This window comes from Bombus vancouverensis, chromosome 18 (genome assembly GCF_051014615.1).
Source record: "Bombus vancouverensis nearcticus chromosome 18, iyBomVanc1_principal, whole genome shotgun sequence".
Taxonomy (NCBI): Eukaryota; Metazoa; Arthropoda; class Insecta; order Hymenoptera; family Apidae; genus Bombus; species Bombus vancouverensis.
The window spans coordinates 2,613,927-2,638,388 of NC_134928.1; the positions used below are offsets into that span (position 1 = coordinate 2,613,927).

The window sequence follows — 24,462 nt, forward strand, 5'->3', positions numbered from 1 at the left end:
CTAATTGCGGCCCGGCTAATCGTTCTTACGGCATTATACTTCGCTCAACGTTCTCCGTTCGAACGAGCAAAAAGACGAACCGCATTCTCGAGCGAAGACCGAACATCGCGGAGGGCGAGTGCATCGCTACAAAATTACAAAGATTACCGAGGCAACGTAATTTCCAGCTCGTTGCAACGACCCGCGTCGTTCACGTGAAACCGTTCTGCTTGCTCTCGGTTTCTCGTCCGAACCATCTCGAACGCGATGTACGCGTTCACGCCCATCGTTTTTCAACGAATTACCACATCGATGTCGGCACAGATACCAGGCACCGAGTTACACTAGCAGGTAACCACGGGGACAAGTAAATATCGTACGAACGACTAGAGGAGAATCGCAGGACTCCGGATGGGCTCCTTCGTCCTGGCAGTTGGCGCGTGGGAGCAAAGTCGCCACCTTGCCCGCGGCGCGGCACCACGCTTATTCAAAAGTGGCTGCACGTAAAGCCGATATCTTATTCTCGAATGCTCCATTCGTTCTTCTTATGGTATATCCTGCTGGCTGCCGGCGACATTCTTGTCCGCGTCGCGTAACTTCTCCCGGCCACCTTGCCTCCCACCCTCCTCCTCCTCCTTCTTTTCCGTATCCTGCTGCACCGTTTCGACCGATCGCGATTGCGCCGCGGTAACGACGAGTTTACCTCGATAGGCTAGAACGTACACCGAGAACCACGCGGAATAACGATCCCCTTTCAGCCGTGGGAGCCTCTTGCTCGGGACGAGCGTGGTTGCATGCCCCGTTCTCGATATCCGACAGATCCGCCGATCTTCGCTGACGACTGCTCGCTTCCGAGTCTCGTTGAACCTGGCAACAGAGAGACATTGCCCGTCGAACCGTAAACTGGACGAGTTCTCTGACCCTTCGATGGCTGATCGGCTTTTCGTCATCGCGTGAACAAGCATCTGTTTAATTCGAAGATTACGAGCGACGTTTATTACGCAAGCGAATAGAAGAAAAGACGAGGGAGGGAGAGATATATCGCGCTTGTCAGGCCGAATCTATTTTATCTTATTTTCTTCCTACGTAATGGCCTGTGGAATAAAGAGAATACCTATCCGAGGCGAAAGAGATATAAATCTCGGAGGAGAGCGTCGATGATCGGTAGGAAAAAGCGTGGTACGAGCACGTAGAGAGTCGTACACGTTGCGGGTGTCGCTTATTTCCGAGCCGGCACCCCCAGTTTATTCACGTTACAAGGGTTTACCAGGCGCGTATTTACGATCCCAGAGGCTTCCGTCGTCGCGGCATAGTGAAAAGCGATCTCCGGCGCTCTTTCTGCCGGCTGGAAACAGAGACAACAACAGCTCCGCGTCGCGGTGCTGTTCGTTAGCCTGTCTTCTACATAACTTATTAATTACAGTTGACTAATGCTCTCCAGCTGTGGCACAGCGAGCAGCGTACGCTCTGCTTGCCACCAGCGTCGCTCTTCCTCCCTTCTTTGCGCGCACCACCGGCGGTCCTGCCACTTTCTCCCGGCATTTTCTCAGCAGCCCCTAGCCGAGGGCGAAAGAGAGCTGCAAGAATAGCAATGGGCGAGACGAGAAACGGGAGAGGAAAGGTCGGCGTGACGAGAGAGAGAGAGAGAGCGAGGCGGTACGAGCTACGACGAAGCGGGGCGAGCGGAAGGAAAAGGGCCGCATGGAAGGCCGATGGGGCGAAGAAGAAGAAGGTGGGACAGAAGAGAGTACAGCGCGAGGGACGCTAGGCAGTAACTCACGCCCCCGAGAGGATTACCTACCTTGGCAAGCCTCTGGAGGAGGGTGTACCCCACGTTGAGCTACGATCTTGCTGCGTAGCTACGCGTTTCTCATACAGAGTGTCTGCGGGACTCTCGTGCCTCGCAAACAGAGTTCGTTGCGGCCGTGAACGTTCGTGTTTCGGGAGGGACGCGGACACACCGGAAGCGCGACGACTTACGACACCAACGCAACGTGCCCGTTTCTCCGAACCAAGCTAACTGACCTTCCCGCGTCTCGTGTTCCCAACAACCGGACAGCGAAAGGTCCTCTAATTACGTTCGCGATTTATGCGGCCAACTTGCCCTCCGCTTGGCCGACAAGAATTCCTGGATAGTAGAACGCCGCGCCTGATGTTTCCAAGTTACGCGAACTCGTGAAACGACCCGGACTTAGCAGTCTAGACCGACCTTACGGGTCGCGGACAAAAGTCGCTGGCTGATATAGAGGGACGAAGCGTAATTGGTATTGCATCAGCGTTCGTCGCTGGTGATTTACGCGCGGGGAAATTGTCGCGTTTAAATTCGCCTGCGTCGTTGTGGTAGTGGAACGTAGGCAGCAAAAAGCAGCGAGAGCTTGGATCGATGTTGGTTCGTCAGATTGGTCGGTAAGAAGAAGATGGCTGGGCAGAAGGGTGGCTGGCGAGCCTATGGGAGAAATTTCTGCCGAGCATGGGGAATTTCGCGGAAATCCTTCATGCTGCCAGCCAATTCACTTACTTTGATTTGATCGGCCCCGCGTATGATCCGCTTTTCGCGTACGCGATGTTCGCGAGAGGGAAACGAAGGGTGGCGCTTGGCAGCTCGTTGTTTTGCCATGGGTCCAGAGTTATACCGGCGTATTCCGGGTAGCAATCAACGTATTGCTTGTTCTTATTGGAGTTGGCAACATCCAAAGTCTCTCCCTTTCCGTCTCCCTGTTTATGCTTGGCCATGTCGAAACTTGCTTCCAATCCAGGCAATCCCTAACCCCATTGCTGGCGGCTCTAAACGAGCCGTGAGGATACCTCGAGATTAGTTTCACGAGATTCTCCGTGCTCGTTCGAATTTTCTCTCCGTCGTTTTTACTTAGGGTGATCGGAGGAATCAATCGTTTTCCACGCGAAACAACCGCTCCAGGCTTCCATTTTTCTCGAACGTTGCGAAGGCTTTCGGGTAAAGGCTCTCGCCGGGGAAAGGGAACTTCCAACCATATACATGGAAACGTTTTTTTCTTCTAGAAAAGCGTGAGTTACGATGGAAATATTTTCACTCGCTGTAAGCGTGCTACTCTTCCCGGGATCGTTCCTCCTCTCCAAATACAGGCTACCCCTCTGACCCCGGCCGGCATCCAGCGAGACTTTCCCGGATGAAACACGTTTCACGGTCTCAGCATAAAATTTATCCATCCCCTTGGTTAAACAGCCACGCACGCCTCTTCTTACTTTTCCGAGAGCGTGGCAGCCTTGGAATTTCTTCTCCCCAATTTCGTTTCGCCTACGACATCCCACGGGGCGTGCGTAAGTTGGGGCGAGAAAGTGTACGATGGCTGACCGAGTTCGAGGGAAGAGACGAGTCGTGCGAGACACGATCACGGCGGCCACCGAAAATCAGACGAGAACGTTCGAGCATTCGCTATGTATGTATCTTTATTCCTTTCTACCATGTGCCCGCCTATCCTTCGGGACACAACGAATCGCCGGACGTTTCGAGGAAGAAGGTTTAACTCGATTCGCGATGCGTCGAAGGAAACAGAATCGAGCGGGAAGAGGCGAGCGGAAGATACCGAGGGGAGAAAGAGTTTTACAGGGAAAGCGATCGATAGAAAATTAAAAAAGCCTCGGCGAGGCAGGGAGGCGCGAGGGCTGAGAAGGAGAAACGCGCGGTAAAAGAGAAGGCGGTAGAGCTTGTCACATTTTCTACTTTGCGGAGACGTACGAGGCTGGCTTAATTGGTCGAGGCCCTGCTTTTATTTATAAGTTCGAACCAGTCTATCGACTGAGAGCCCCTCCTGCTTCTGCGGAGGAAGAGCGCGAGCCAAGGGGACGATATAACACCGGCACGTCGTAGGTAGCGATGTTCCTCGGGGGTGGAAAGCAGACACTGGCAACAGACTGGAAGAGGCGCGGGGTCCGCGTGACAAATAACCCTTATAAACGGTTCGCCGTAACTCCGTGGCCCTCCGCGAGCCCTGCTTGACAAGCTGAAATGAAAATCATGGGGATGTTGCGCCGCTGCGAGTGGCGCGGCCAGGGGTGCACGCCGAAACACTTGATTACGTCGCGATAATATACATGATGCCGATATGAACTCTGGCGCGGCGTGTTGTTGCTCGTCTGCGCGCGATATTGTATAATGGCCAACTGGAAATGTTCCAGTGCGCGGTGGCGGCTGTTCGACGTGGCCCTCGCGCGCGCATGGCTCGTAGATAATAGATCGGCACAGATACGATTGTAAATATGACGCGTTTATTGCCCGCCTCGCTTCCAATTGTTCGTTCGTTCGGAAAAGTGCGCACACAACCGGTGACCGGCCGATATCCTATCGAAGGACGAGCCGTTTTGCGCGCGAATCTGATTCGAATTTCGTCGCGAGCTTCGAAATTTGTTTCATCCGCCGGAAGCCATCCGCAAGCCTGCCTGTGCGGTTTAATCGGCGAAAAATTACGCTCAGAGAGTGGACGAATTACCGGATGAAGTTTCTTCGCGTATCCTCGCGACTCGACCAATTGGCGGCGTTATTAATTTCACCACGGGACTCGCTATCGCCACGTCACCTATCTTCCGGGGACTAGCCGTGGCACCCGGATTAATTATTCATTACAATTAAACCCTTCGAGTGAAATTAATTTCGCGGTTTATCGCGTAATAACCGAGCGATACGGCGAGTAGCGTTTAACCGAGATTAATTGAACGAGTCGGCAGACTCGCAACAGCTCCGGGGGATGGCGAAAGGGAGTCGTCGAGGCAAGTCCTTTATGTACTTCGATATAAAGCGTATGCGAACTGCGAGCAAAAGGCGGACCGGCTGCTTACGGGGTTGCTTCGCACCTCGCTGCTGGCAGAGGTGAAACGGCAGGGTTTTTACGAGGCAGTAACGGCCGATAAGGTGAGCTTCAGCCCCCACAGACGGGTTTATTCCGCCTAGGTACTGTACCCAAGCGGCTGTTCGACAGTCTACCTATCCCGCTGTCGTACGCTCTCCTACTTTCTCTCAGTGGCTTGCTGTGACTTCGCCACGCTCTATCTGAAACCGTTTACGCGCCCCTTTTCCCCTCTTTTTGTCTCCTACTCGTTCTTTTTAAACTGCCGCTTAGAAGTTATCCCGGTGTCCCGGCGTTATCGAGAACGTTGCCGGGATTTTCCCAGCATCTTGCAAACTCGTTCAACGTCTCCGGCGTCCCGAGTGCTGGTATTCTCAGGGACCGAAGGTTGGATTAAAAGATCCGCTGGTTCGTTTGAAATTGTAACGAGGCGAAAAACGTGGCACTTGACTCGATTCAACCATAGGCTGGTTTAACGCGCTCTAACGTATTAGACTGAGGTGAGAACAGTCGAAGATCGCCGTTACTTTCAGTTAGGGCTATCGTCTAACAAGGATACGCATGATCGGTGTTGCAAACGTTCTATACCGGCGACATTCGCTTCGGATCGTTCAACCGGTCGTAAACAACGTTCTACTATCTGTAACGACGCCAGCAACGTTCGTAGTTGGCTTGAAAAGAGCGAGAGCAGAAGTAGACGAACGTTGCTGACGTCTGCGAAGGTATTATTTCGATGGAGCGGCGAAACGAAGTGGACGGAAAGACACGCGATCTTTGCCTCTGGAGAGCTCGTTTGAACGTTCGGCTATGGTTTTGTTGGTTGCAGGAGCGAACGGAATGCGCAGGCGCGGCCGACAGACCTACACGCGCTACCAGACGCTCGAGCTGGAGAAGGAATTCCACACGAACCACTACCTCACCAGGCGGAGGCGGATCGAGATGGCACACTCGCTCTGCCTGACGGAACGGCAGATCAAGATCTGGTTCCAGAATCGGCGGATGAAGCTGAAGAAGGAGATACAGGCGATCAAGGAGCTGAACGAACAGGAGAAGCAGGCGCAGGCGCAGAAGGCAGCGGCAGCAGCGGCCGCGGCTGCGCATCAGCAGCAAGCGGCCGGTGGGGGACCGGAGGGGGCCAACTAGGGGTACGCCCTGCACCGGAGCCCCCCTGACCACCCCACCACCAATCCACACCACCCTCTGCTAGCACCGCAATGTACACAGCTATATTAAAGGTGAGTGACTTCTTCGATACCGATCCTTTTTTATTTTTCTCTTCTCTTCTCCCTTCGTTGCCCTTCTGCCTTTATTTTCCTTTTTATCGTTTTTTCTCTTCTCTCATCTTCTTTCACCGTTCTCGCTTGTTCGCGTTCGCGCTTCCATCGGTCGCCCCCCTTTCGCCTCTTAAACGGCCAATTTCTGACCTGATCGAGAACACCTCCCGTGCGCGGCGATCGGGCTGCCCGTGTTCTACGCTTTCGCGGACTGTTTCAGATCGCGACGCGATTACGACGAATTAGCGCGCGTTTCGGATGGCAAAGTCACCGGTAGAGAAAAGCTGGCGCTTTGTTCGCGAATTCGCGAAATGTCGTGGAAAATATAGAATTACACGGATCGTCAGACAGAATCTCGATTTTAAGATCTTTTCGCTTTTAAGAAGGTCGCTGTGGAATCTTGGCGAGGAGTCAACTCGCCAGCAGTTGGGAAATTCTTATTGAAAAAGATGTCTGCAACGGTCCCTTTCGAAAAGCGAGTTTCACCCTTTGAAAAACAAATTACCTGCAATCATAGAAAGCTTAGGTTTCTCGTAGCAAGCCCCAGGTTCTGATAAATCTTCCAAGTAGCAGTAGCTTAACCCTTGCGTCGAGCGAATTCGCCAGGGGTGAGTCGACTCGATGGTAATGGATTTGCCGACGGCGTTGAACAACGGTTTCGCGAGACCTCTAGCGCGCATTAAGCTTCATATATCATCGGCGAAAGTTACGGGATCCCGAAGAAAATGTCGGCTGGAGAGCGTTACAAATGGTGTCGGGGGTGGGGGCTTTTAGCCAGCTCCCGTGCCTTTAAAATTAAGTTTATCCGGTACACTTAATGAGGATAAACCACCTGCGAGCGTGCCTTCATAATTTCCTAAGTTATTCTGTTTGCGTGCATTTAACTCTGCCGTCTCGCGGGCTTCTGCATCTCAAGGGGTTGTTGTTGTTGCCGCAGCAACTGGCTCGCGTGAAATGTTGCCCCATCGTGATTTTCATATTCTTCTAAATTCCGCGCGGATAACTGGGTGGCTGGACGATAATGAAACGGCTGCAATTTTCTCGATTCCACGCGGTTCCTTCGTTCCACCGTTGTTCGGATTATTCGTCGATGTTAAGGAAAATTCAGTGGCCGATATATTCGAAAGTTTGGCCAATTTCTCTCTTTAGCCATAGAAGGATGTAAAAATAGAACGGGAGAAAAAAAAAGTGAAATCGTATGGTCGCAAGAGGGTGACTGGAAAAAGAAAGTAGAAAGTTTTTGGCCAGGTAAAGGAAAAAACAGGAAACTGATCCGCCAAAAGAGATGGCAACTTCTGTCGTTGAAACGCTAGCTATCTGCCTCGCAGCATCCTCCGGTATAATTTGTACTTTAGTCCAGGGGGCGGCCATTCGTTCCCAGAAAACGAACGACCCTTCGAATTGCTTGGCCGAAGCCAATATCGGTTGTAAAAAAAGGTCCCCGCTTTTTCTCTGCTTTCACGAAAGCCTGCGCTGCTTCGCCGGGTTCTCTACCCGGCTTTTATGACTCTTTCCATGTTTGGATGGAAAAAAAAAGGATTCCCGGGAAATGTTGGCCGTGGTGGACGCTTTGTGTCGACCAGCCGACATGCCGCCTTCGTTTTCACTTGTTATTACGTTCGTTCCCTTTCCCCTTTGCTCTCCTGTTTGTCACACTCAGCTTCCTCTCTGTTGTTACTACGAAATTAATCGTTCTCGTCTTCCCTCGCAACTTGATCGTTGCTTCAGTCAACTGGTTTCTCGTACAGATTCCTTTCGCCTCGCAGCACGTATAAGGGGGTGGTTTGCGCCATTACACATCGGTCCTTGTTACGTGTCTTCCTTTGACGTTGAGCCTTACGTATTTTTCCACGGCCTGAGAAAAATGCCATGTGAAAAATTGCATTTGTCAAGGCAGTCGCTGATAAGACTCGCACGGATGATGGAACTCGGTGGAAAGTATGAAACTTGCGAAATATTCTCCGAGTGTTTTAATTCGAACAATACAGAAAATTATACAGGGTGGTTGGTAACTGGTGGTACAAGCGGAAAGGGGATGATTCTAGGCGAAAAAAGAAGTCGAAAATATAGAATAAAAATTATCCATTTGGAGCTTTGTTTTCGAGAAAATCCACTTTGAATTTTCGCTGGGTACGCGTGCACTTTATCGACAACGATCTACAGTGAGATCCGTTATAACGAGACGCGATAAAGTGGACGCGTACCGAGCGACAATTCAAAGTCGATTTTCTCGAAAACAAAGCCTCGAACGAAAAATTTTTATTCTATATTTTCGACTTCTTTTTTCGCCTAGAATCACCCCCTTGTACCACCAGTTACCAACCACCCTGTATTTGTTAAAACAGTCGCTGATAAAAATATGGATGATGGAACTGAAAAGTACATAATGTCCCAAATATTCTCTGAATATTTTCATTCGAACAGCGATACTCACTCGAGCAATAACAGTTATGACGGACAATTTTCTAGCAACCTTATTCAGAATCTCATTATGAAACGGCGCGAAAGAAGAGAAATTCGCGCGATAATTCGCAGCCGGTTGCGAATCATATCCCTACGCTTCTGGTTTTCCGGATAAACGGAAAACTTTATAAAGTACCTTTTGTCGACATCCTGCCGGCGGAGGAATTCGCCAATTAACTCCACGAACCGCGTCGTAATTGTAGACTGTGGCCGAGCGTGCAGATTTCACGATACCGATCCAGTGTGTGCGATGTTTAATCGATGGACTGGTTGGTTGGTTCGGTTGTCGTTGAGCTGCGCGTTTTCGTGAAACTTGAATTTCGCTTCCCAACTGCCTGAAATCGGTTCGCCGTGTTGTTAGCCAGCCTTAAAATAGTATTTTAGCCTTGCAAATAGCCACAAGCATAGTGCATGCATGATGCATGCATTGCTGGTCGTATCCCGCATCAAAGTCTCCGTGGAATGCAGACTCGAGAAAGATTTAACGCGGCGACATATCGAAAACAACTCCTGTCTTTTTTTCTCTCTCTCTCTCTCTCTCTCTCTCCCTCTTTCTCTGAATCCTTTTTCTTTACGATCAAATTTCGAACACTTTGGAGAAAATTTTAGAATCTTTCTGACAAATTCAAGCATATAAAAATTATCGTAAGTTACGGGACAGCCTGTGTGATAGGATGTAAATGGACCTTGTAATTATAACAAAATAAAGTTGACAATTAAATGTACATGTTGTTTTAAATTTTGAAATAGCCTAAGTCTAAAGTTAATAAATAAATATCTACCTACCACGCGGCCAAAGTGTACATAGCTATATCTATCTATATAACAAATTCATTGATCGATTAGAAGCAGAAACGATCGGTTATTCAGCGACGTTTCTTTTATCCCGGCGATCATTATCCGACTTCTTCTTTATCGTTGCTGTGCTCCTTTATCAGCGTAACCACGTGCCGGCCGCGTTTTTACGACGCAAAGTAGATCGTTAGGTTGGGTGCATGGAACACTGCCAGCAACTATAATCGCGTTACGCTGGAACAGTAGCGCATTGGCGGCGGTGGTGGTGGCAACGTCATCGTATCGAGACGCGAAATCGATTAGCGGCACGATAAATTACGATTTGAATTATATTACCATATTAATTACATATTTACGACGTTATTTATTAGAGTAGACTTGGTTGCGCGCGCGCGCGCGCGCGTTCCCCAGTACATGCGCGTTTCTGTTGCATTGTTTCGCGGGCTCATTAAATCCTGCATTGATAGCGGAGGGGCTGCATTAAATTCGCGATCGTGCCACGCTTCGATAATGTAACGAGATATACATATTTTAGGGCCGTTTCTTTTTTTTTTTTCGGAGCTCGTCGTCGAATTTCCGTGCAATTTACATTTCGTCGTCGGCGACGATTGACCGCCAGTTTTTGTCCGCTTCGCGAACACGCGCAAGAACAGAGACTACGTGCAATTAAGAAAGTGCACTCTCGCGGCGTGCTATCGTACGAGTAGTCGTCACGGTGCAAGAATTTGACGGACCTCTGGTGGCGTACGTCCATACGTCAGCCTTTTTCGTCGCCTAAATAAAGAACGGGGCATCGAGAATTGCCTGTGTCGATCGCTTGTTCGCGGGCCGACCCGGTGCCATGGCACAGATATACGCGAAGATAAATTTTGACAGTGAACAAGAAAAGGCAATTTAGAGGAATTCCGGCGATCTACTTTTATAGGAAAGTTTGCCCTGTATAGGCGATAAATCGCGCCACTGGGGCCCGAGTCTGAAAGCTAGAAATATTTAAAGGTATCTCGATCCCGAAATCGTGTTCCCGGAGCCACGGATCTATAGACAGATTCTATTTCGTCGCGGCGGGAGCGTCTCAGATCGCAACTTTTGCCGTTCTTTTATGTGGATAATACTATCGTTGATACACGGTGATTCGTTAAGTTTGTATCGGTTTTGACGGTGCACGATGAAACGACGATCTTTGCTTCGTCGATATTTGTCTGAAATATGAATTGTACACGGTCGTGTCATAGGAACTCGATAAGGTATGTTTAACGATGCTAGGAACCGCGAGTATAGTAAGTAGTATAAGCGGCTTTGCACGAACTGTTATTTGGTCTATGGCATTGCGATGCCATCTAGTGGCTTTAACGACATCGAGCTTAATTATGGCCGCCTCACTCCTGCTTCCGAGGGCGTGGTTAAGGCGGAGACTAACGGCGATGTATATTTCGTCGTATTGGCTCGTCACTCTTTATCGTTCGTCTCCATGTTCGTCGATATAAATCTACATACTGGACAGGAAGGATTTATTCCCCGGAATTTTTCTCGCGAACACTATCGCGGAAAAGTCTGGCGATTCGTTGGTGGCGAGGGATGCGAGAAAATCTTCGAGGTGGAAAATTCTGTAGTACTGCGCGGCACTATTTTTTGTTAATTGCTCGTTTCCGTCGTAGATGGCAGCACGGGTCGACACATTCTCGGTTGATAAAGCAGCAATTCTGCTTTACCGACGGCTCAATCGGTACGTCGTTTAATTTAGAACTCGCTCCTACTTACCCAGCTTAACGCTATTCCACGGTAGTCCAATGATGGCCGGTAATGCATTTTATAGTTGTTTTTATCGACGCGGTCGTACAGTAACTTACGTTGATGGTTCTGGTTCTCAACGTCGGGATCCGTGCTCCGTGCTCAAGGCAACTGTATGTATGCGATCGGGGTCGTGCCTGTGTATCCGTGTACACTGTACGTGTATACGCTGTTGCGCTGACTCGACTGGACCGCTTGCATTTTCCCGACGAACGCATTCTCATGGCTATTCGTCAATAATCCAATAAAGCCGCGCGACTAGCGGCCTCATGAAGACGGAATAAAGTACCGACAGCGTGTGATTTTATTGCGCAGTAAAGCGTGATTCCGACAGATTGATGCACGATCTTTCCTCTCTCTTCCTCTCGCCGCCTTTCTATTTCTCGTTCGGCTCTTTCGTTCTTTCGCGCGCATATATTCAACTGCCTGCTCGTCAAACGGTAGGTCGGGGATCTTTATTGGCTGTAAAGGAAGACATTTTACGATCCATAAAAGCGTTTATAGCGCTCGAGCAGTCTTACCTCGGTTCTTACACCCCGGTTATATCCATTACCCCTTCCGCGGCCTTTCCAAGGGCGGCCACTGGCACGCGCTCTCTCCGCTGCCTTTGAGATTTACAGGTTACGCTCCCGGTAACACCTCGTAAACTTGGCTTAACGACTTTAACCGGGCCTAACTGCTTCCTTCCTGCAATCAGACCCTGACCTACCTCTCGAGCAGACGTCCTAGAAAAATTTCAGCGTGACCACTGTCCGTGAAACCACTGTCTCTTCATCTCCTTTTCAACTTTTACCACATTTTCACCGCCGCAATTTATCTTCCCCTATCTTATTCGAGACTTTACTATAAATTTCATTGCCCTTTCCTTCCACCATTTAAAAAAAAAAAAAAATAATCGTCTAATCGAATACTCCATGCATTTCTTCCGATATTAAAAAGAAAAAAATTATTATTTCTCGAAATTCTCGTGAAACGTGATTGTGCATCAGGTTTCACCCATTTGCAAGTCAATATCATCCTTCTTGATCGACGATTAATCTGTACATTATGGAGAGGGAGAGGATATATTCGCAAGGCCACCGGAGATAAGTTCGTGTGCAGCAGGTGCGTACGAATTCAGAGCAGGAACGTGCTCTTGGCCGTGTCTTACGAGAGAGTCGGGTGCGGACTGTTCTATCCGCTGTTTTATGATTTGTTTTGATTACACTTCATTACCATTTTACGCCTTTCGTTGCCACGTAACTGGCTGGCAATAACTCTTCGTTGTTGATTCTATCGCGACGTTTACGACCGTCATTATTAGCTGATACCACTTGAACTCTCGTAAAGTCTACGCCCGTGCGTCCGGGACATCCGCTTGCACGCTGGCCAACAGCACGTTGGGGGTGGGGGATTCCCGGCCAAAGGGTGGTTGCCTGGAGTGGGGAGACTTATGAGTTGCCGGATCGTCCGGCAGATCGCGTCCTTGCAGTTCGTTCTACGTCTTAATGTCATACTTCATTTATCGAGGCCTTTCTTCCTCCTCTTATCTCTTTACGACGAATCATCATAGCCTTGGGCTTGAAACGATTGCCTCGGCTCTCCAATGCCTTCTTTCTTCATTTTTTCTTACTCTCTCGCACTCCCGTTCTACTCATCTCTTGCTTATTATCTTTGCTTTCATTTCGCGTGCGCCTACTTTCCGTCGTAAATTCTGCCATGACGACGGACGGCGTGGTATCGGAGTATCTTGATGATTTCGGTGTAAATTCAAGGTGTCGAGGAAATTTATTTGTCACTCGACGAACGGATAATTGGACATCAAAAAAACACCTATGTTTCTTTCTTTCCTTTTTATACTTCTTTTTTTTTTAGTCACGTTTTGAGATTTATGAGCATGGAGTTCGAAAGTCAAGATCGTATTTTAATTTGCGTCGTAGATATTTCCTTGACGTTGCTCGAACGGACGACAGCGGCTTGTTTACTCGTAGGTTTACTTGCTTGTCGCGTGAATTCATCTATCCGCTTTAGAACGGGCCGAAATAATTCCGGACGTGAAAATATTTCTCTTGCGCGTCTCGCTCTTAATAACGTTCAAAATTCGAGTACAAAGGGTCCGGCTCAGGGATCGGGCTTTAATTTACGTGAAATTTTCGTACGGTGCGGCGGTTGAGCACCGTGCAGCGCTACACAGCGCGCGCGATCAGGCATAAACAAAGGCTTTTTCGCGCGGCTTGATAGCTTAATAAATGTAGCCGCTGATCCGCAGCCTGAAGGAAGCCGCGAATTTCGTAAAACCCGGTTTTGTACAACGGTATTAGCATTTAAAAGTAAGTTGCGCGCGCCCCGTCTGCCGGCGCCATTGGCCCGCATTTACACAACAATGAGGGGCCGCACTCTAAAAACTCCCAGAATCCCCGGGCTCCGAAGCGAACGCGGTGGAAAGAGCAGCGGAGACGTTGGACGAAAAAGAAAGAGAAACGGAGAATCGTAACGCCATCTCGATCTTTTCTTTACTTCCTCTCCCTCCCACCTCAATTCCCTCGTGTCTCACCCTCCCTGCTGCCTCTCCTCATCCTCTTCCATTTCGGTTTTGAGGTTAGGGTGCTGTGGGTCATAGAACGGGATAGAGGAGGCAACGGCATACAGCCTCCGACTAGAACCTCTTGCAACACAAAACCTAAGGCTTCCATAGCCGTTTTTTTCGTCGTTTTCTTTTCGGGTCTTGGCTAGCCACAGGGAGAGGATGGCATACGCTTCGCTTCGTCTGCCTGGATATTTCTAACACATACGATACACGCCACATCGTCGCCCTTCGTCTCTCCCTGTCTCTCTGTCTCTCTCCCCTCCCTTCCTACTCTTTTCGGACTACAGCGTGATGGCTGCTGCGACGTTGCCAAATTATCTTACATAACTACTTAATTTTTCTAGGCACCACCGATACCATGAATTCGATCTCTTCGTCTTCTTTTTCTTGTGCTATGCTTGTTTAAAACAGGTCTATATTCGGCACGGTTCGTAAAAGCATGTTTTATCAGTAACTAAAATCAAAATTTCGAAACAAAATATTGTTTCTCATCGTAACGCTACAAAATTTGCGTACGTAGCGATACTTGCGGTATATAAACTTCATTAGGTGCTGCTTGTTCGTTAAAATTGTGCGAATACTTGAATGGTAGAAATTTCCAGATGTTGATGTTCGGAAATCGATTGTATCGCTATATAGAAAAACAGGTCGAGAACAACGAGGTGGACGCGTGTTAACCGTTTCACGAGTTGTCGCGCGGCAAAAGAGCCGCGACAAACGTTTCACGAGTAGTTTTACGCCTTCTTCGTCGTGGCTGAAAAAGCACACGGACAGTCTCGGTGCTCGCGGCGCGCTGCATTTCTCTACGTGTCTCGTGTGCGCGATTACACGGTTCGTTTAACGCGGCAAGAATGACCGTGCGCGCGCGTCCGCGTTGTCCATCAATCGCGGGCAGTGGGGAAGTCCCCGGTGTTCATATGCCGTGCCCGTGTCCAGCAGCGAATAATTGCGACCGATAACGCAACGCCAACGCGGCCGGTAGCTTAATTAAAAAGAAACGCGTGAAAATCGTTCCAACGATTCGAAATAGGGATATCGTCCGGCGGCTCTCTCTCTCTTTCTCCACTCTCGACTCGAACGTTTCCAGTTTCGGACGGCTGCTTATTTATACAGACCACCCGGGAGCGAGATCGCGTTGAAATAAAGTGGTACGAGCTAAATGTTCCTTGACCACGAGCGCCCGCGCGCACGTAATAAATATCCCCGCGTGGAATTTATCATTGTTCGCATTACTTTATCGCGGAACGAGATTAATGTCTTTATCCGTGGTGTGACCGACTTCCGTCGATTTCCTACCTTCACGGTTTTACCTATCTTTTCGTCTTTTACTTTGCACGTTCTCGTCACGTTTGCGTTCGTATATAAATTTCAAGGAATTTTGTAACAAGAAATCAGGATCGATAGAAAGAAGTAGCGAAGAAGTTGGAAAGATTTTATTGGTCGTGCAGATGTTCGAAGTATGAGTTATAGGTGGCGTTAACGCGTTTCTTTCTCCACTCTGTCCTCCAGTTACAAAGATTCCTCGTGTAATGCGTTCATTGTACGCGACCGGAACCCTCGGTCGCGTCAACTTCTCCCTCGTTCGCAACCCACTTACACACATCGTAGTATCGAGGTAACCTTTCTCGAGTCCCGTTGAAGTTCTCGAAAACTTCTTCGCGCTCGTGGGCCGTGCATAAAGGCGAGCAAGTTTACGAGGATGCCGCGGCAGGGTGAACGGGCTGCCTAATTGCCATACACTCGACGGGACGCTTACCCTTCAGGAAGATACACTTCTGGATCGCGGTGGAAGTTGGAAAAAAACCGGGAATGCATCTTTTCTTTCGTTCTCGCGCCAACTTTATATACTCTCCATATTTTTTTTTTCTTTTCATTTCTAAACTTTCCTACCTTTTCTATTAAATTATAAACGAACCCTCTCCGACTTCTTGATATTTAAACGCTTGAAATAAAATGATATTTAAATATTTAAATAGTACGGTACAGCGATATAAATATTCTTTTGCACGAAATAGAAGTACGCAAAGAGAAATGCGGCGAGACTTCATAAAACGCGAATTGTACAGGCGAAAGGGGTGGAAGAGATAACAGCCGTATTACGTAAGCGTAATATCCGACGATACGAAGCGAGAAAAAATTGACGCCACTTTTAGCCGGTGCCTCCTTCGTTATTCTAATGCCTGAAAAAGTTGCGCATCTTTGCAAATTATGGCAAGGGGTGGAACAAGTCGGAGGGACTCTCTCGGTGGTCTCGCTCGATCCCTCGGCAGATTATTCTCGCATCAGACCGCGGCCGCGGTAAATTATTCGTTTTCGACTAAAAACGGACAATGGAATAAAAGTTTGGAGGCAAGTTTACGCTTCTTGATCGAATAAATCATATCCACGCTGGAGCGTGCGAGCGCGCGAAGGCGCTTTAAAAGTTCAGGCAACGGTATGAGCGGTAGCGAAATATGAGAACTAATTGCGACGCACTCCGCGGGGAGTTAAATCATAAGGAGGTGGGAAAGGGTGGTTAGAATTTTCAGTTGACTCTCCACTCTCTCTTTTTCTCTTCACTCGGCTGTATATAAACTTAAGAAGAAGCAGCGGAGACGAAAAGGAAGGGACGACGGAGCGTAGTTATATCCCGCGCATGTTGCCAGTAGCTCTGGTGTGTTTTTCATTTTCTTTATATCACCCTTGACGCTCGTAAAACCATTACCCGTGACCGAGCGAACGCAACTTCTATATAAAGCGCATCGGTGTGTACACATCCACAGTCGCAGCGATCTACGCGGTCTTTGATGATACTGGAACTTCTTTCGCTTCCTCGTTCTACCCTCTAGCTGGTTCGCGACGACGAACCCAATTTCCTCGGCGACGGGAATTCCACCCCTCGGATTTTCTTCGCTCACGTGCCCACGGGAAGGATTCAGTTTTCCCCGATACCAATTACAAACCGTATACCACTTCTCCTTCGCGATTTCCCCCTTCGCAATTCCTTCGAACTGCTCCCTCACTTTTACCCGATTCCCTCTTTTTTTTGTTCCTTTTCTTTTCTTTTCTTTTTTTTTTTCTCAATTCCATGGCCGATTCTGCTCGTTCTGGCAGCGATCGAAATTACCTGCAACAATCTTCACTTATTCTTTATTTAACTGGAACAACCGAAATACCGGCACACGGCTCATTACACTGGGGCGTCGAGGACGACTTGATACTCCGATGTGTAGATAAGTCAGTTAGCGACTCGCTCTAGCGCGTTCCAACGTGCAGCCTTTTTTGCGTACCTCGTCCTCTTATTGCCCTCCTCTCTCCTTCACTCCTGCTCACTCCTGGTGGGTGATTCATCATCGGCGTCGTCCTCTCTCCTTTCTCTGGCTTGGCTGGTTGGCTGGTCTGACTGGCTGGCTCGCTGGCTCGCTTGGTTTCTGGCTTTCTGGCCCCTGGACCCGCGTACCTCCTCGTCTCTTTCGCTCCTTCTCCCTTCCTCTACCTCTACTCTATTACTCGCTCTTCTTCCTTTTCCTCCTCCTCCTCCTTCTCTTTCTTCTTTCTGCCGCTTCTCAGACGTCTATGTACTCGTTTTACTCCTACACTGGAGTCGTACCAACATGCAGTTCTGGCTCGGCAGGGCGCTCTTTCGCGCTCTTCGCTTATAGGTATTGCCGCATTTCTCCTGGCACGTCCTGCAGCCTACGAGAGGAGAGACGGTTCCGCCGGTATCTCAAAAATTTGACCACGTTCAATTTGCTCAATTTACACCTGCGTCCACGATCTCGAGTCTTCCTTCGATGTTTCAACGATCGCGTAACTTTTCCTCCCTATACGACTCCACTTTTCGCCTCCATTTGCACAAGTTAGCTTTTGATGAATTGTTTCCTGTACGGATCTAAAAACAAACAGATTATCGCCGACGTTACGCGCTGCTACATGTTCTTATTCGTACATGACAATGTACGTGGAATTTCCAGTCGATACACGCGCTTATTTTTATGATTATGTGTGTAAGCAACAAGCAACGAGACCAGCACTCGTCGCAAATCTGCACGGTATTTACGTTATTCTTAGAGAAGCGAAGAAATGCGACGATTTCTTCATTATTTCTGCCGACTATCGTTTTCTCGCGCGTGCTATATCCCAGCATCTCAGCATTCCGTCTCGCTGTGGGTTTAAGGAGGATCCCGTGCCTGTTCCATGGTGTCCGATATATCCCTGGGTCGCATCGCACCCGGCCAAGATATCCGCTCAGTTAGGTACACCCACTATAAGGGAGAGTACGCGTTGCTATAAAACACGCGAAGCGATATATTACCCGGCGATATCACTCTCCGGCACGAGGCGATACGGTAATATTTCGCCCGGGTACGCTTGAAAATGTTGCCGGTGTAAACACTGCGGGGGCACGCCGTGGATCGCCGTCTGCGCGAGAATCCCCTCTTATTTCCGGCTGATGTTCCCTCGTCATCGAATACCCACGATGCTTTTCCTCCTATATCTTCTCTTCTTCATACAACCGACGAGTCAATTATGCGGCGACACCAGACAATGTTCTGACTTGCGTCCAATCTTCCTCGATCTTCCCTATGTGGGTGTACAACAGCGGTGAGTGAAGGCCTGTTGGAAGGAAACGCTGCGTGCCACGGGTCAACACGATTTTTCTACTCTTCGACGATTTCGCGTGTATCTAAATCGATAGTCGGTCGATAAGCGACGGTCCGCTAGGATCTCGTTTACCTGGCCGAGACTGTACGACCCGGTGTGAAATATCACGACGGTAGAAAGAGAGGAAAGGATCTCTCGGCAGAGGTTCGCTTAGAAGGGACCACCTTTGGTTTCGAAGGTGGGATTTCGGTAATTCGACGTATTCGGGAACGGAGGAAGACCGATGGAACTTGGCCTGGCTTCGACGGACGAAAAGGACGTCGCGTGAGAGAAAACGACGAAGACCGTGGGGCAAGGACGGACGAAGAGGGGCAGAGAGAAGCAAAGAGAGAGAGAAATGGGTTGGGTATGGGGGATAGAGTAGGGGCGGGAGGGCGTTCCACGGCACCCTGCATGGGGTAGCTTGCAACCTCACGCGACACTAGAGCCATCTATATCCCCGGAGATTTATGAGTTCCTGGTGCAGCGGCTGCTCGCAGCAACTACACACCACGCAGTATCGGGTCCGGTACGGTGTTGGTGCTGCCCCCTGTCGCGACGGGCGTGCTGTTGCCCCGCGGGGGTTACGCGCAATTCGCGCTCGTGCAACGTCGCTCTGATAAAAAACTTGCGACTCGATCTCAATCCGATGCTTCTGCGAACTTCCTCCGCGCCGTCTCGCGCCCTTCGCCGTTCCCTTCGCCATCGCCGGACCTAGCGATCTCTCCGTCTCTCTTTCACACACACACGTACGCTTCTTGCGACTGCACACAGCGTCGCGCCGTCTCGTTTCCTCTCGCTCGTCGCTCGCACTTGAAATATCGATCATCATTGTGTTTCCTACGCGTTTATAGACTGCGAACGCATTGAAGTTATGGGGCGATGCGTTTCTCTGTCGTCCGGGTTTCTTCCACCTTTTTTCATCCTGCGTCGCGTTGAAGACTGAGACTGTGTGGGTGTACCTTGCTTTTTTTTTTTTTTTTTTTTTAGTTACAAGTAAGTGCGAATTGGGAGAACGGTATTTATTATCGTTAGATAACCCTGGTTTTTCTTCTTAAGTATTAAACGTACTGTTCAGTCATAGGTAATTGCATTTACGTTGTTCATTTCGAGTGTAACAATTTTATCTTGCATTCTGTATCTTATACAGAGACTATTGCTTTTTACCATTGTATCAATTTCCCAGTAAAATGGAATATTCCAACCCAATCGGTTACGCTCGACTCTGACCTGAGACCTCTGCGGAGGGGTTGAGGAAAATAAAGTAAACCGCTGGTTAGTGCTACTAGATTCGTAAAAAATGCAATCTAATCGAAGTGAGAATCGTAGAACGCAGGGAAAATTGTCTGTATCGCGTCTGGGTAGGAAAAACCGCAGATGCGATCGCTTGCGCGATGAAGTCATTTGATGGAGCGATCCTTGAGCGAGAAGAGGGCTAGATGGTATCTCCTTGAAACAAAGAACTGGCTTGCTCGATGCACGAGAGACAAGAGGAAGAGGCAAGGGGGGTAAAAAGCAATCGGCATCGATGGTGGATCGTTGGAAGGAAGGAAAGGCACTCGTAAGTGGAGATTTTTCAAGTGTCCCCTCGACGCAACCGTCCATTCGCACTGTATGCGATAGCCTGCATGGGTAACCGAATAAAATAGCAAGAACGAGGGAAAGAGAAAGAGAAAGGGAAGGAAAACGGGGTTTAGCAGCGGTGGCACGAGGGTACGGGACGACGACAACGATATGAGTACCGGTATCTACCTACCTATGCTTCTGCTCTCCAACCCAAACGCCCCATCCTCTTGATGCGGCCGGTTTACGAGCAACCTGTGGTAACGAGAGCGATAGATAATAACCGCTCCGTGCTCAACCCCATCCCTTTTCTCGTCCTCTTCCATTCCTCTCTCTCTGTCTCTCGCTTGCACCCTTCCGTACGTTTCTTGTTCTAGCGGGCTAGAACGCTGCTCTTGCACATGGATATTACCCGTCGGTTATTTTTTCTCGATTCGCGCGCTTGAATTTCTTAAACGCTCGTTGGGAACCGAGGCCGTGAGATTCGATTTACGACCGTAAAATATAGCACTCGATTGCTCCACGTATCGGGAATTTCTTTCGTAGAAGACGGGTGAGCTTCTAACGTAAACTTTCGCGGTTCTGCTAAGAGTTGGATTTACAATAGTTGAACCAGTTACGATAAGCAGAGACGAGGATGAATGAAGAAGTTGATAGAAGAATGACAATTAATCTGCGGTTATAATTGTAGAAAAATACATCGAAGAATAGTTAACGTCAGATAATAGTTCATTTGTCTGCAACTAATATTCCTATGGAGAAAATTGTAGAACCACCGAGTCACACAAAATGAGTGGTTTTAATCTTCTTTTCCTTGGTAAATACTGTTGAAGTTGATTAATCGAAGAAAGAGTGGATGAATCATGAAGAAGTTGATAGAAGAATGACAACTAATCTACAATTATAATTGTAGAATAGTTAACGTCAGATAATTGTTCATCTACCTACAATTAACATTCCTATGAAGAAAATTGTAGAACTATTGATCCACACAAAATGAGTGGTTTTAATCTTCTTTTTCTTGGCAAATACTGTTGAGGTTGATTAATCGAAGAAAGAGTGGATGAATTATGAGGAAGTTGATAGAAGAATGACAACTAATCTACAATTATAATTGTAGAATAGTTAACGTCAGATAATTGACATCTGCCTACAATTAACATTCCTATGAAGAAAATTGTAGAACTATTGATCCACACAAAATGAGTGGTTTTAATCTTCTTTTTCTTGGCAAATACTGTTGAGATTGATTAATCGAAGAAAGAGTAGATGAATTATGAAGAAGTTGATAGAAGAATGACAACTAATCTACAATTATAATTGTATAATAGTTAACGTCAGATAATTGTTCATCTGCCTACAATTAACATTCCTATGAAGAAAATTGTAGAACTATTGATCCACACAAAATGAGTGGTTTTAATCTTCTTTTTCTTGGCAAATACTGTTGAGGTTGATTAATCGAAGAAAGAGTGGGTGAATTATGAAGAAGTTGATAGAAGAATGACAAATAATCTACAATTATAATTGTAGAATAGTTAACGTCAGATAATTGTTCATCTACCTACAATTAACATTCCTATGAAGAAAATTGTAGAACTATCGATCCATACAAAATGAGTGGTTTTAATCTTCTTTTTCTTGGCAAATACTGTTGAAGCTGATTAATCGAAGAAAGAGTGGATGAATTATGAGGAAGTTGATAGAAGAATGACAACTAATCTACAATTATAATTGTAGAATAGTTAACGTCAGATAATTGTTCATCTTTCTGCAACTAACATTCCTATGAAAAAAATTGTAGAACCACGAACTCACAGAAAATGAGTGGTTTTAATCTTTTTTTTCTTGGTAAATACTGTTGAGGTTGATTAATCGAAGAAAGAGTGGATGAATCATGAAGAAGTTGATAGAAGAATGACAACTAATCAATTATAATTGTAGAATAGTTAACGTCAGATAATTGTTCATCTTCCTGCAACTAATATTCCTATGAAGAAAATTGTAGAACTATTGATCCACACAAAATGAGTGATTTTAATCTTCTTTTTCTTGGCAAATACTGTTGAGGTTGACTGGTTGAAGAAAGAGTGGATGAATTATGAGGAAGTTGATAGAAGAATGACAACTAATCTACAATTATAATTGTAGAATAGTTAACGTCAGATAATTGTTCATCTGCCTACAATTAACATTCCTATGAAGAAAATTGTAGAACTATTGATCCACACAAAATGAGTGGTTTTAATCTTCTTTTTCGTGGCAAATATTGTTGAGGTTGACTGGTTGAAGAAAGAGTGGATGAATCATGAAGAAGTTGATAGAAGAATGACAACTAATCTACAATTATAATTGTAGAATAGTTAACGTCAGATAATTGTTCATCTGCCTACAATTAACATTCCTATGAAGAAAATTGTAGAACTATTGATCCACACAAAATGAGTGATTTTAATCTTCTTTTTCTTGGCAAATACTGTTGATGTTGACTGATCGAAGAACGAGTGGATGAATTGGTAATAGAAGAGTATATTGAAATAATTAAAGGTACAAGTATAATGTTTAAGCTTATGCTGCTCCAGATCCTCGCTGTCTTAGTGTTACGATACAATGGAATAGTAGGGTCACGTTCGTATATTTACAGCAAAAGGACAATACCAAAAAGGTTAACCTGATAGCTTTAGCTAGAGGCTGCAAGGAACATAAATAGAAATCTGTCTATGACTTTCTTCGTTGCTAGACCTTGCAACCCAAAACATAATGTATATTCAAGGGCACGATAATATGCACCTCTCCTTATTTAGAATATTTCTGCGTAATAGCAGTCTCCAGGTCACGGATATACATAAACAAAGATGCAGAGTTTTTCTTGAAATAATTACTTCAACAAATACTAAGAATGTATAGATGATTTTTCATAATATTGTAGCGTCGTGTACAAGGGGCTGTGGGGGTGGCGGGAGAATTATAAACAAGCGGTTGGGGAACATGTGCGTGGTGGGGCTAAGACAAAAGACAAGGGGTTGCTAAGTAACATAAACGAATTAACAGCATTGTGAGTTGAGAAGTGAGAGAATACGAATTGCATTACCGAGAGAGTGACGAGAGTTGCAAATTAACAATCTAGTTGTCTTAATCATAGTACGTCATTGTGATTAGTTCGCGTTAAACAACCATCGTTTCCTGTTTAATCAACATCTGTTTGATCCATTTATTCTAAATAAACTAATTGTAGTAAAGATACTACGATATTAACGTTGAGTTGCGATCGAAACATATTATATCTGTGTTATTCTCAACATTTGGCATTTTAATTATAATTATTTATATACAGTAGATTCATGGAAACACGTATTCCTCCCCTTTCTCAGATTCTACGAATTAATCGAGGATTTGCAGCCCTTACTCAAATTCTCAAGCTGTTCCAAGGCAAATTCCCTCTAAACAACCTGAAATTCTCTTTTCGGGCGCAAAGCGAAACTCGTATCGCCCTCGTCGCGTTCGAGATTCGTGCTTTCGGTTTTTGCGAGCTTTAAGCAACGTTAGACTCGTGCGACGTAAAGGCACGCGGGAACGGGAATTTATTGCGGCTTAAAAACTCCGGCTTCCTTCGGAAATCCTGATAAATGCGCGAAGGAGCAACGCCTCCGTGTATATACGTACGTTTAAACTCGTTACGCAGCGACTCTAGGCCGAAAGGCAAACTTACGGCAAAAATGAAATACAGCCACGAACAAACAAGCCTGTTCTCGCTCTAGGCTGTTCCTAGCCAGCTTCTTCTCGCTTGATTTTACTCCCGTTTCTTCCTTTCCGGCCATTTCTTTCCCCATTTCATTTCCCATCGAACGAAAATCACAGGACGAAATCGTGACAAGCCAGGACTTTCATATTTTAAAGAAGAATTTGAGAATTCAATATTTTGTCAATTCCTATAAACGAAAATTACAGGAGAAATTGATGACAAGCTACAACTTTCATATTTTAAAGAACTGGATTTGAAAATTCAATATTTTGTCAGTTTCCATCAAAAGAAAATCACAGGACAAGCTGACAAGCCACAACTTTCATATTTTAAAGAAGAATTTGATTTGAAAATTCAATATTTTGTCAGTTTCCATCAAAAGAAAATCACAGGACAAACTGATGACAAGCCACAATTTTCATATTTTAAACAACTTGATTTGAAAATTCAATATTTTGTCAGTTTCCATCAAAAGAAAATCACAGGACAAGCTGACAAGCCACAACTTTCATATTTTAAAGAACTTGATTTGAAAATTCAATATTTTGTCAGTTTCCATCAAAAGAAAATCACAGGACAAGCTGACAAGCCACAATTTTCATATTTTAAACAACTTGATTTGAAAATTCAATATTTTGTCAGTTTCCATCAAAAGAAAATCACAGGACAAACTGACAAGCCACAATTTTCATATTTTAAACAACTTGATTTGAAAATTCAATATTTTGTCAGTTTCCATCAAAAGAAAATTACAGGACAAGCTGACAAGCCACAACTTTCATATTTTAAAGAAGAATTTGATTTGAAAATTCAATATTTTGTCAGTTTTCATCAAAAGAAAATCACAGG

General features: G+C 46.5%; 1 protein-coding gene across 2 annotated transcripts in view; it reads left to right on the forward strand.

The window, feature by feature from the left end:
* Ubx (ultrabithorax) overlaps window positions 1-24,462 on the forward strand; it is a 137,999-nt gene that overhangs the window by 107,981 nt on the left and 5,556 nt on the right. For both annotated transcript variants that reach the window (XM_033342767.2, XM_033342768.2), the window contains one exon: window positions 5,626-6,034. In XM_033342767.2, coding sequence (XP_033198658.1) covers window positions 5,626-5,942 — 317 coding nt within the window. In that variant the 3' untranslated portion in view covers window positions 5,943-6,034. The remainder of the gene's footprint in view (window positions 1-5,625; window positions 6,035-24,462) is intronic.